This window comes from Homalodisca vitripennis, chromosome 7 (genome assembly GCF_021130785.1).
Source record: "Homalodisca vitripennis isolate AUS2020 chromosome 7, UT_GWSS_2.1, whole genome shotgun sequence".
NCBI classification, from domain to species: Eukaryota; Metazoa; Arthropoda; class Insecta; order Hemiptera; family Cicadellidae; genus Homalodisca; species Homalodisca vitripennis.
In genome coordinates, this window is record NC_060213.1 from 29,128,214 (window position 1) to 29,140,967 (window position 12,754).

General features: G+C 38.0%; 2 protein-coding genes across 9 annotated transcripts in view; both read right to left on the reverse strand.

Annotated features, from left to right (window-relative positions):
• The window catches only part of LOC124365788 (myosin heavy chain, striated muscle-like), a 654,015-nt gene that overhangs the window by 77,128 nt on the left and 564,133 nt on the right, over positions 1-12,754 (reverse strand). The window lies entirely within an intron of this gene.
• Positions 8,239-12,754, reverse strand: part of LOC124365787 (zinc finger protein basonuclin-2-like) — a 213,591-nt gene continuing 209,075 nt past the window's right edge. For all 5 annotated transcript variants that reach the window (XM_046821801.1, XM_046821800.1, XM_046821804.1 and 2 more), the window contains one exon: positions 8,239-12,607. In XM_046821801.1, the coding sequence (XP_046677757.1) occupies positions 9,437-12,607 (3,171 nt within the window). In that variant the 3' untranslated portion in view covers positions 8,239-9,436. The remainder of the gene's footprint in view (positions 12,608-12,754) is intronic.

Sequence of the window (12,754 nt, forward strand, 5' to 3'; positions counted from 1 at the left end):
ACGTCTTAGGAATTATTAGGAAGCCCATTGAACATCTTGGCACCAACCTGTGACAAAAGGGCTTTAGAAGCTGGCAATCATGTCGCCGAATTTTTGTAACTGTCCCAAACCATAATCCAATGGATTTATGTCCAGAATGTATTTGTTCTATGGAGACTTTTACACTTAAAATATTGAAAAGACCTTAGAGAGACTCTGTCTGAATTCTTGCAAGGGCAAGGATGCGAAGATAATGAAGAAATTGCAGTTTTCCTGTAGTAAATACATATATGTAAACTAATTCCAACTAATATAATTCAAACGGTATTTGACACATCATGCAGGTAGACACGATATTCCTAGGAATTCACCACAAGCGTTCAGGCAATAAAATTAGCCAGCGTAAGGGTAAGGTTGTGGCTCTAACCTAGAGGTCACGCGTTCGATTCCTGGGAAGGTCAATAAACATTTGTAAGTGTGTTTGGACCATCTCATGCTCATCTGAAATGCCATTGACGTAGAAAGAAACTCCTTAAAAAATATTGCTACCTTATGAGCGTTCGCAACAACCAGACCAGAGGAAGATTTGATTCCTGAAAATCTCAGAGGGATGCTGCACCAATATACCACTCCGTCTTAGTTATGAAGAGCTTGTGTCATTTATCCATCCCCCCGGGGTGTCCCACCCTCCTGTGATATCAGCGACTGACCTATTATTCTTCTAGTTACATTATCAATCTCACTTAGCTACTGGACTGGGGAAGAACGCTATCATACCATTACAAGGTAGAAGTCCGCCATACCACGTGTCAGAATTTTCATTTGAGTTGCATGCAAAATTGAAAATCTTGAAAATTTCATACTCTTGATCTCGTGCAGACAGATGGACAATCATACAAAAAGAAAGGACACAAAAAATGACGCATCATTGAATTAATTCGTGCAGAAATTTAAAGTCTACAGATGAAATCTTTTTCGACATATTTTGCCACATGATATATTTGGTGTTTAAATAGTAAAATTTTACACACCAAGTCACTATAAAATTATTGGGTCTTTTTCGTTTAAGGGCCAGCACAAAAGACCCTAGCTTGCCTATTCAAAACTCAGATCACGCGATGCTTGCCCGCTGCGCAGCGCTTTGCGCTGCTTGCTCTTTTAGAAAAAAAAAAATAACTCGAGCTTGCAAAGTCCAAGCCCAGATCAACTCACCACGCTTTATTGAACACAAAACTCAGACAGAACTAACGCAGGTTTCATTACAGGCTAAAGATAAGCGGCGCGCGTTTATCACTGATAAGATAAGACGAGTTTATACTAGAAGTAGTACCTGGACTACTGCCCTACGAACTAATTACAACCAAAAAAACGATTAAATGCACTGTCAGTCAGGTATAGTATGTTTGTAAGGTGCTGGCCCTTAAACGAAAAAGACCCAAATTATTTTGTATGTGTTCGTATAGTTAAGTTCAATTTATTATTATGACACTTATTAATATATCTTATTAGTGTACTGATAAGATATATTAATATCATTATTATATTAATGTCAGTTCGTTTTCGAAACATCATGCGGGCAGTCAGATAGAAATAAAATGTTTCCAGCCCCACTAATAATTTAAAACAGTTTTGTCTTGCAGTATTCACTATAAATATATATAGAAATCACACAAGAAATACGTATTTTGTTTCTAAATAGATATTATTCAAGGGTGGGTATAAAAATATATCAATACATCTACATCCGAACTCGAAGAAGCACTATAACTATAAGATGCTCATATAACTATGTAATAGTTTTACTTTTACGGAAACATTTGATCAAATCAGAGAATTTGTATGCAAAAAACAGAGACAACTCTGTAGTTTGCTTATAAATAAATTATTTGTAATTTTTTAATCAGAGGTTCAAAATAGTAGACTATACATGAGGTTTGTAAAAAAACTAAGTAACGATACATTTTTAAAGACATCAATAAATATAACTGTTTATATATATAAAACTCCTTTTCCCAAAAACATTTTTCAAAAATAAATGTTACGGATCTTCATCTGTGATGTGTTGTATTTTAACCGTCTTTATAGTAGAAGTTCTTATAAGTTTTACATTTTACAAAAATCGTGTATAAATAATTGTCATATTTATAATCAAATGTTTAAAAACAATAAATAAAGCATTTTCTAGAGTTTTCTAGAGGAGAAAATTGTATAGGTTACAAAAGGTATAACACAACGTTTCGAGGATTGGAATCTATCCTCTTCGTCAGATGGGAGAGGTATTAATACATAACAAAATAACGAACAGAAGGAAGTAAAGAAAGGAAATAAAATGAAAGAGCCGACATCGCCATCCTATATGTATCCCACTGTAGCCTGTGCTAGTGTGATGTGTGATTGTTATCTTCGTATTTATGTTTTGTGCTCGGGATTGTCAGTGACAACGCCTGGATTGGACTCCAAGCAGCTTTTGAATACGTTTGAACCCTTATCTATCCCTTCTTTACTTCTTTCTGTTCGTTATTTTTGTATGTATTAATACCTACCCCACCTGACGAAGAGGATAGATTCCAATCCTTGAAACGTCGTGTTGTACTTGTTATAACCTATAACGATGGCAAATGTCAGAAATAATGTTATCCTTTCAAACCTTCCAACGTCAATAAAAAACTTTATAGAAAGGATACAATATAATTATACCTGTGTGTTTAAAAGCTCATACTTTTTATAATTTATTTAACATCCCGGTATGATATATTACTATCCTACAGTATCATTTTCTTTAAAAAAAACTTTTACCTAGAGACACATTTTTAAGTTTCATAGTAGATTCTCAAAAAGTACGCTGTTGACGAATAGATACAACAAATTATTTACTTATTGTTTCAAAATGTTCTAGTGAGTACTTACTAGTATGTCTTTATACCAGTCGAAGCCTTTACCGAAGTGTAGAGTTTTACATAAGTTTACTTTTCACGTGTCCAGAAACAAAAAAATCATAGGGAGATTTTAACACTACTCCGTTCCCATTCAATTTGCGGGAAAATCAATTTAAGTTATTTGCACGTCAATGACTTACGTCTACCTTTTGGTTTTCTCTTATGAAAACAATATATTTCACTCTTGACACAAAGTAATTTTGGCAAGAGAATCCAACTATGTGCAAAAACAGCCGCATGATTAAGAGCCTATTAGGGTATAATTGCCAAAAACGTCTAAATGTCTGCGGAATGGAAGTTTTACAGCTGAGGGCCGGGCCGCCAAGACCTTGCCGTCACGCTGGCGACAGTTGTCATGTCTTCGGTTTTAAATGTCCCGCGAATGGTTCCCAGAAATGGGCGGCATTTCGGATTGGTCTCAAAAAACGTACGATTCCACATCTTGCCTGTGGCGAAGGTCCTTATTTATTCATACGAGTTTAGAAAACGTTTCAATCTACAGTACTTTGTTGACCAAGGTCATTATTTATTCATACACACAACAGTTCAGAAAATGTTTCAATCTACAGTACTTTATTGACCAAGGTCATTATTTATTAATACCCACAACAGTTCAGAAAATGTTTCCATCTGCAGTACTTTATTGACCAAGGTCATTATTTATTAATACCAACAATAGTTTAAAAAAATGTTTCAATCTACAGTACTGTATTGACCAAGGTTATTATTTAATCATAACCACAAGAGTTTAGAAAATGTTTCAATCCACAGTACTTTATTGGCCAAAGTTATTATTTATTCATATCCACAAGAGTTTAGAAAATGTTTCAATCTACAGTACTTTATTGACCAAGGTTATTATTTATTCGTACCCACAAGAGTTTAGAAAATTTTTCAATCTACAGTACTTTATTAACCAAGGTTACTATTTATTCATACCCACAAGAGTTTAGAAAATGTTTCAATTTACAGTACTGTATTGACCAAGGTTATTATTTAATCATAACCACAAGAGTTTAGAAAAATTTTCAATCTACAGTACTTTATTGACCAAGGTCATTATTTATTCATACCCCCCAACAGTTCAGAAAATGTTTCAATCTATAGTACTTTATTGACCAAGGTCATTATTTATTAATATCCACAACAGTTCAGAAAATGTTTCCATCTGCAGTACTTTATTGACCAAGGTCATTATTTATTAATACCAACAATAGTTTAAAAAAAATGTTTCAATCTACAGTACTGTATTGACCAAGGTTATTATTCAATCATAACCACAAGAGTTTAGAAAATGTTTCAATCCACAGTACTTTATTGGCCAAAGTTATTATTTATTCATATCCACAAGAGTTTATAAAATGTTTCAATTTACAGTACATTATTGACTAAGGTTACTATTTATTCATAGCCGCAATAGTGTAGAACATTTTTCAATCTAAATTACTTTATTGACCAAGGTTATTATTTATTCATACCTACAATAGTTTAGAAATCTTTCAATCTACAGTACTTTTATTGACCAAGGTCATTATTTATTCACTGTCACAAGAGATTAGAAAATGTTTCAATCTACAGTACTGTATTGACCATGGTTACTATTTATTCATACCCACAAGAGTTTAGAAAATGTTTCAATCTACAGTACTTTATTGACCAAGGTTACTATTTATTCATACCCACAAGAGTTTAGAAAACTGTTCAATCCACAGTACTTTATTGGCCAAAGTTATTATTTATTCATATCCACAAGAGTTTAGAAAATGTTTCAATCTACAGTACTTTATTGACCAAGGTTATTATTTAATCGTACCCACAACAGTTTAGAAAATGTTTCAATCTACAGTACTTTATTGACCAAGGTTATTATTTATTCGTACCCACAAGAGTTTAGAAAATGTTTCAATCTAAAGTACCGTATTGACCATGTTTATTATTTATTCATACCAACAAAAAAATGTTTCAATCTAAAGTACTTTAATGACCAAGGTTATTATTTATTCATAACTACAATAGTTTAGAAATGTTTCAATCTGCAGTACTTTATTGACCAAGGTCATTATTTATTCATATCCACAAGAGTTTAGACAATGTTTCAATTTTACAGTACATTATTGACTAAGGTTACTATTTATTCATAGCCGCAATAGTGTAGAACATTTTTCAATCTAAATTACTTTATTGACCAAGGTTATTATTTATTCATACCTACAATAGTTTAGAAATCTTTCAATCTACAGTACTTTATTGACCAAGGTCATTATTTATTCACTGTCACAAGAGATTAGAAAATGTTTCAATCTACAGTACTGTATTGACCATGGTTACTATTTATTCATACCCACAAGAGTTTAGAAAATGTTTCAATCTACAGTACTTTATTGACCAAGGTTACTATTTATTCATACCCACAAGAGTTTAGAAAACTGTTCAATCCACAGTACTTTATTGGCCAAAGTTATTATTTATTCATATCCACAAGAGTTTAGAAAATGTTTCAATCTACAGTACTTTATTGACCAAGGTTATTATTTAATCGTACCCACAACAGTTTAGAAAATGTTTCAATCTACAGTACTTTATTGACCAAGGTTATTATTTAATCGTACCCACAACAGTTTAGAAAATGTTTCAATCTACAGTACTTTATTGACCAAGGTTATTATTTATTCGTACCCACAAGAGTTTAGAAAATGTTTCAATCTAAAGTACCTTATTGACCATGTTTATTATTTATTCATACCAACAAAAAAATGTTTCAATCTACAGTACTTTAATGACCAAGGTTATTATTTATTCATACCTACAATAGTTTAGAAATGTTTCAATCTGCAGTACTTTATTGACCAAGGTCATTATTTATTCATACCCACAAGAGTTTAGAAAATGTTTCAATCTACAGTACTTTATTGGCGCCAATATTTTAGTAAACCCAAAGTACACTAAGAAGATCTGTGTTTCTGGTGGTCTGATACTTGGTGGTCGGAGTTTCTTAGTCAACCTTCTACCATGGCCTTCAATCCTTTAGTCTCCTAGGATTTCGGGGAATTTCAACCTAACCAACCACCAAATCTCTGAAGCCTCTAGAACCATTAGATGAGACAACTCTAATTATAGCGGTTCCTGACTCTTCTTCAGCATCTCCCTTCTTCGTGACAACCACTAACAACATCGGCTTTTAATAGTACTTGTATTTAGAACCAAGAGGCCTTTAGCTTCTGACGGTTTCTGGATCCGTCTTGTCGCAAGGTAACCCCAAAGTCTATTAAAGAATAAAGTTATCTACGACTTAAGAAAGCTATAACAATTGATTTAATACGTTTTAGTTTTTAGTAGTTGGTATAAACAGTATCCAGAGCTCTGAGAGCATACCGGTTAATCCTTTGTTTGAAGTTTATTTTAGATGATGACAGGATCGTCTACCACAGTCGTAGGTGGTTGGTCGACGAATGCAGACCTATTGTGGCCTGTATTCGGTAGTTCAGTTTGAATAATTACTGTTGTGTTTAGTTGTTTATTCCACAGTCGTAGGTGGTTGGTCGACGAATGCAGACCTATTGTGGCCTGTATTCGGTAGTTCAGTTTGAATAATTACTGTTGTGTTTAGTTGTTTATTCAGTGCATGTTTTAGAGTTACTGAAGTTGACACACACATGGTGGTTGTAATTCCTGACTTAGGCGTGTCACAACGCTCTGGTATGATTTGTTTATTTTAACCTAGTTTGTAACTGTGTGTTAGGTTAGTTATTTACCTGAAGAAGAGATCCGATTGGAGATCTCGAAACGGCCCTGTTTGCCTGCATTGAGATTGTTTCTTATGTTTGTTTCTCTGTATTACTTGCAGCCTTGGAAAGGCTATACTAGCTTAGTGAATACAATCTAATCCCATTAATATGAGTATTTGGTGAGTATCCAATTCACTTATTGTGAGTATGGATACTCTCCAATCGTTATTCTTTGATATTCGACAGTATCAATTGGCATAAATCATTTTGGTTGGCTGAGCGTTAGCGAATCGCAGCGTCTGGAATCCGACGCTGTCATTGCTTTAAACTGGAGCTGAACTGAAGATTCACACTGAATCAACCCTTCCCACCATAGCTACGTTATTACATATTGTGTTTCGGCCGCTGTCTAAACAGAAACTAGTACTAAGTATTAAATACGCTTATTTTTAATTTTTAGTGAATAACTTATCATTGTTTATTTGTATTCAACCAGTAAATTCACAACATTAATAGGCCTAACCATTTATTGAAATATTTTGAAAAGCCTCCTTTAAATGGCTGCAGTATAATAAGAGGCCACCACCACAATAGAATCATATTTATTATTATTTAAACTATAGAAACAAAAATGTTGACACGAATTACGTTATATAAAAACTATCTATGTTGCGTATCTATAAAATGTAACAAACAAAACAGTTTAACATTTAGTTACTTTTTTGTGGTGGTGGCCTCTTATTATACTGCAGCCCTTCAAATTATGTACTTTGTGGTATATCCTCAAGTAAAAAATGCTAGCTTACAAGGTAAGTATTATTTAGTCGAGGCAGGCTACTTATAAAAAACGAGTGTCAGAAATATTTTTTACTATTACCTATATTCTCATCCCAACTATGATATTTACAACAGCATTAAGTATTTATAAACAAAATTAAAAAATTTTAATTACGCTCTTCAAAATATTTTGTATAAATATTTATATGCATTCAATTAAATACATTTAATATAACCCATCTCGTGTTGTATATCACTCGAAACACCATAAGAGTGTTGCAAAATGACACCTCTCCTAGCTTTTTTTTTTTTTTTAATAATTATATAGCCTTACACAAAAATGGTTTGAGATTAAAATTTAAAATTTGCATTTGTAAAAAATGGCACAGGCAACAGTTTCACCTGCTTTTGTACAGAGGCAACAACAATTACCAAACCGAATTATGGCAAATGTAATGTCCAAATTTAAGAAGTACCTGTAGTAAGAGTTCATGTTAGTTGAATTTTCGAAATAGCAACAATATGATTTTTTCAATTTGAGCCAATCCCATTCAGATTAGACTAACATTACTAAATAGGTTCCATCAGGAAGCAAAGTGAGTTTAAAACATAAGTTTATAAATATAGCCAAAACCCCATTAAAATTTGAAATTATATAACATAAGCTACCATAAGTTACTCAATATAGTCTGACCATTTGTAAATAGTGTTTTTCGAAAAATCCTGAATTAAAACCTGATTTAAATTTGTTCCATCTTGTGCAAACATCAAATTGAATGTGCAAATACATTGCGAAGGGGCCAGAAATGAAACACAGGATGTAACCTTGTTCAGTTTTATTTAGAAGTGGCGAACCACTCACACTGACTATGATACATACAATACGCTTATATATAACAAAAGTTACAATAGCTTTATACACGGAGTATTCGAGGTACATGATTCGACGACAACTGCCCGTCGCTTTTGATTACGACAGAGAGATCATGGGGAAAGAAGCACAGTCACGCCACACCGTGGTCACCAGAACGTTAAATTAAACTTTACAAAATAAATAAAAACACAATATACGTAATATCTTATTACACTTCACAGTAAACAACAAATATAGAGTCTTCGCTACAGTTAAAAATACAATGCCTGTGCGTAGAAAGACAGTGATTTGACAAATAATAAAACTCATATTTTTTTATTTGGAAACATAATGAAATTAAGAGTAAGAAACTGCATTATACAATATACAAACAAAAACAAAATTTTCTGGTGCACCACAAACACGCATAATCATTTTGATTTAAAATTTTGATTAAAAGAAAATATACAAATTTATGTTTGTTTGCGAATTATGTTTTAACCAAATGAACTAAGATTATTTAATAAAAATTTACAACATTGAAATAACTTTGGATAAATTACTATTAACATTGCGATTTATACAATTCAATATTGAACAAGGATTAGAAGGAAACATTCATATAAATGAATTAAACACAACATATCGGATAGAAAATCTCTTCAAGGACATTACATCATTCTCTCTTGCACTCGACGGCGGATTAACATAAAACTAATAGTGACCGGACAGTAAAATCACAGAAGAGTCCGTTCGATGTATGGACTTGACCCTAAGGAAGGAAGGGACACGGTGGTATAGGTAAAATGCAAGAGACTACGCACCTAATCGTATACAAACACATACAATCTAATATCGTACAACGACGCGGACAATCGGTCCAGTCAGCCACTTAACCTAGATACATTTAGTCAGTCTCCACGAGCGCTCGGGTCCATTATTGCACTAAAGATAAAAAAGGAATACTAACGAATCGAGGTCGAGTCTATGAACAGGCGCGATATTGTACAATAAAATTACAAAATTTGATTCCAACGATCACTGGGAAGCGAGTACTCGCCACTTTTGATTAAACGACACTAGACAATAAATACATCGACGCGATGAAGGAACTGAGGGGAGGATTGGCACTACCACCACACGGGCACGGCGAGGGGTCGGGAGGGTCACGACGTGGGCGGGGGTTGATGAGCGGACTCGCTGTCCTGGTGGGAGTCCCGCTTCCTCCTGGAAGTGAAGAGTTTCCCGCACCCGGGCAAGGAACAGCGGAACATCTCCGAGGAATGGTGTTGCTCGTAGTGCTCCTTCAGGGCGGAGGCGTCCTGGAGAGGTTGATGGCAGAACCTGCAGGGGAGGAGGCCGTCTCTGTCGGGCACCGGGAGATCCTCCTCCGGGTGCGGTGGGACCGGAGAGGACGCCGGCGAGATGGGAGAAGCGGATCCTGAAGAGTGACCGTTGATGTTCTGCATCGGCTGGGGCAGGTGCGGGAAGTTATTCATCCCAGGGAAGCCGGGGAGGCCTCCGAGAGGGGGGAGGAAGATTGGAGGATGAGGCGGAAGACGATCACCGTTCATCATGCCTGGGGGCGGAAGATGAGGCGGCCCCAGGGGCATCGACTGGGGGTCGGCGTAGAAGCGGGAGAGGAATTCGTTATGTAACGCTGTATTCGCAGCTAACGAGGAAAACGGTGAGTTTTCTAGGAACAACGATCCGGTCTTGTCTGTTAGAGATGTGGACAAGAGTTTACGGTGGAGGTTGAGGTTGGCGCTGTGCCTGTCGCGGCTTCTCTTCGAAGGAAAAGCAGCGTTACAGCCGTCCACGGTACACTTGTGCATCAGCTTCAGATGGACGTTCTGGTAGTGAGTCTTCACACCGAAGTGGTTTTGGAACATCTTCCCACAAGCTGTACACATCCTAGGGTTGTCTTTGTCGATTGGCACGTCCATTGTACTGATAAAGGTGCCGTCTTGAAAGTGTCCGTAGATGTGGTCACCGTTATCTTCTGAAGGGGAATCTCCAGAGCTCACAGACGATGACTGGGACCTGGCTGGACTAGGAGGGTCTGCACCCATCATAAAGTTCATAGGAAAAGACTCGTGCTGGCGATTCATTGCCATATCCCCAAAATTACCCTGAGAGAGATTTTCCAGTTGACGAAGTGCGTTGGTAGAATCCAGCTGATCATCGGTTTTATTTAAACTAGGTGACTTAGAACTAGTAATTTCCTCTGTTTTTTCGTGTTTTAATTCTTGAATTGGAATATTGTTGTTTTCACTGTTCAGTTTTTCTTCATGATCTGGTGTGTTTCTTGCACTTCTGTTCTTGTTGTTCTCAATATTATTTACTTCCTCGTTAGTTACTTCCCTTTCCTGATCCTCTTTTTCAACTTCTGAATTTTCAACCTTTTGGTGCAGAGGAGATTCTGTACGTGTTGGTAAATTTACTGCAGTATTTTCTTGTTCTTTTGAATTCTTTTCTGTCAAATCTTGCGGTTGGAGATCACTTTCAAAGTTTTTTGGAATATCGTGTTCTTTAAGGGGTGAGCTTCGATCTTCTCTTTTTGCTCCTTGAAATACATCATTAGACGATTCTTCATCTGTCATAATGCCGTCATCATCTGCTATGGGCTGTGCAATAGCACACCTTGTAGGATTTTGGTTCTTCCTCTTCCGCACACTCTTCGAAAGAGCCATAGCATTGTCACCTACGTTCTCTTCTTTAGTGCTCTGAGAGTCTACGACACTCAGAGAATCGTCGTTGCTGTCCATATTACTAGTCATATCTTCGTCCATATCCATGTCAGATTCGGACAGTTTAAACCTTTTCGTCTTCTCTCCGTCATGTTTATCTCCGTTCTGAGTGTCACAGTCCAGATCATCGTCATCGTCCCCATTGCCAACAACGACGATACCCTCTTCATCGTCATCGTCCATCATATAATCGTCCATATGGTCCGATGAGTTTTCATACCTTCTTTGTTCTTCGTGTCGATGTAGACTCAAATCGAGACTTTGTTTTAGGTCAAGAACAGCTTGTTGGTGTCTCATGTCGGGTGTTGGAGCCAGTAACGGAAACGTTCCAAAAGACAAAGGATTCAACGCTGAAGGTGGGATAGGAGGTATGAGAATTGGGTGAGATTGAGCACTCCTGCCGTCATGGGGAGATATTTTCCTCCTCAAGTGAGGTGAGTGTAACTTAGGGTTAGGATTGGCACTATGTCTATTCCTTGACCTCCTAGAGCTGAACATCATGTTGCAACCCTCTACGGTACATTTGTGCATCTCCCGAAGGTGGACAGCAGAGAAGTGAATCTTCAGCGCACCCTTATCACAAAAAGTCTTTAAGCACACGTTGCACTGGACCCTCTTCTTTCCAGTGGCAGGATTGATGAGTTGAGTTCCTAAATTGAGAGGTAGAGTGGAGGTTCCCCATTGCCGTTTCATGGGCGTCGCAGTTTTCCTCATGTGCTGGGGTCTGTTAGGTCTGGGCAGTTTTGGCGCGGCGTCCCGACTGAGGTTCAACGCCGAGTGTGAGTTCTCCTCGTCATCGTCATCGTCATCGGAGCCGAACTCGCTACTACCCGTGGGATCTCCAGGAGGGGACCTGTGTGTGGGATAGATGGACATGGCCGTACTAGTGGCGGGGTGAGGAGGGGGTGGAGGAGGAGGGCAGACGGGGTTGGGGCTCGTCACACACAGGTTCATCAGACCCGGTGGGCTCGATTCCGAAGTCTCCGAGGCTCTTCTTCTTTCCGGACTGCCCTTGACGGGAAGCGCCCCTGTGGCGATCTTCCGGAAGTCGAAGGGTTGCATGCTCTGCAGTCTGTTGAGAGGGGACACGCTGATGGGGCTACTGCTGATGCTGCTGGGCGGGGAAGAGGGGATAGGCCCGTTACTGGTGGTCGCGGGCGTGCAAGATAAGCCGGTCGGTGGTAGCTTCAAGAAGCTCATCGAGGATTGCTTTTGCTGGGGTGACGCCGGGGGTGGGGGCGGCCTGGTGGCTGCCAAGTGATGCTGTACTCCCATGGGAGGGTGGGCTTGCACTGGAGCTGGAGGAGGAGACAACCCTCTCCTCGGCTGCTGCAGCTGCTGAATAGGCTTGATGGAGATCCTGGAGTTCCTGTCCTCCTCCTTGGTGGGTAGACGGCCTGCGGCTCTCTCGATGAACTTCTGGATGTCCGACTCCAGCCGCGGTAGTCCCCGCGCGTCGCCGCTGTGCAGCAGGAGTTGCTGGGTGATCGCCCGAGTCTCGCCGAACCTCAGGAACTGCTGCAGGACCAAAGGTTCCTCTTCAGGACTGCAGATATTCCAGCGGTCCAGTACTGCACCGTGCGGCTCCTGCAACAAACCGCAGATATTAGATCACCCATCCTTTATTACATCATAAAGTGTCATTCCTAGATTGCTCCTTAGAATTTAATATTTTCGGAAATTCGTATTCTACAATTTAATTGTAACCTGAATAATGGCATAACTTTAATGTCG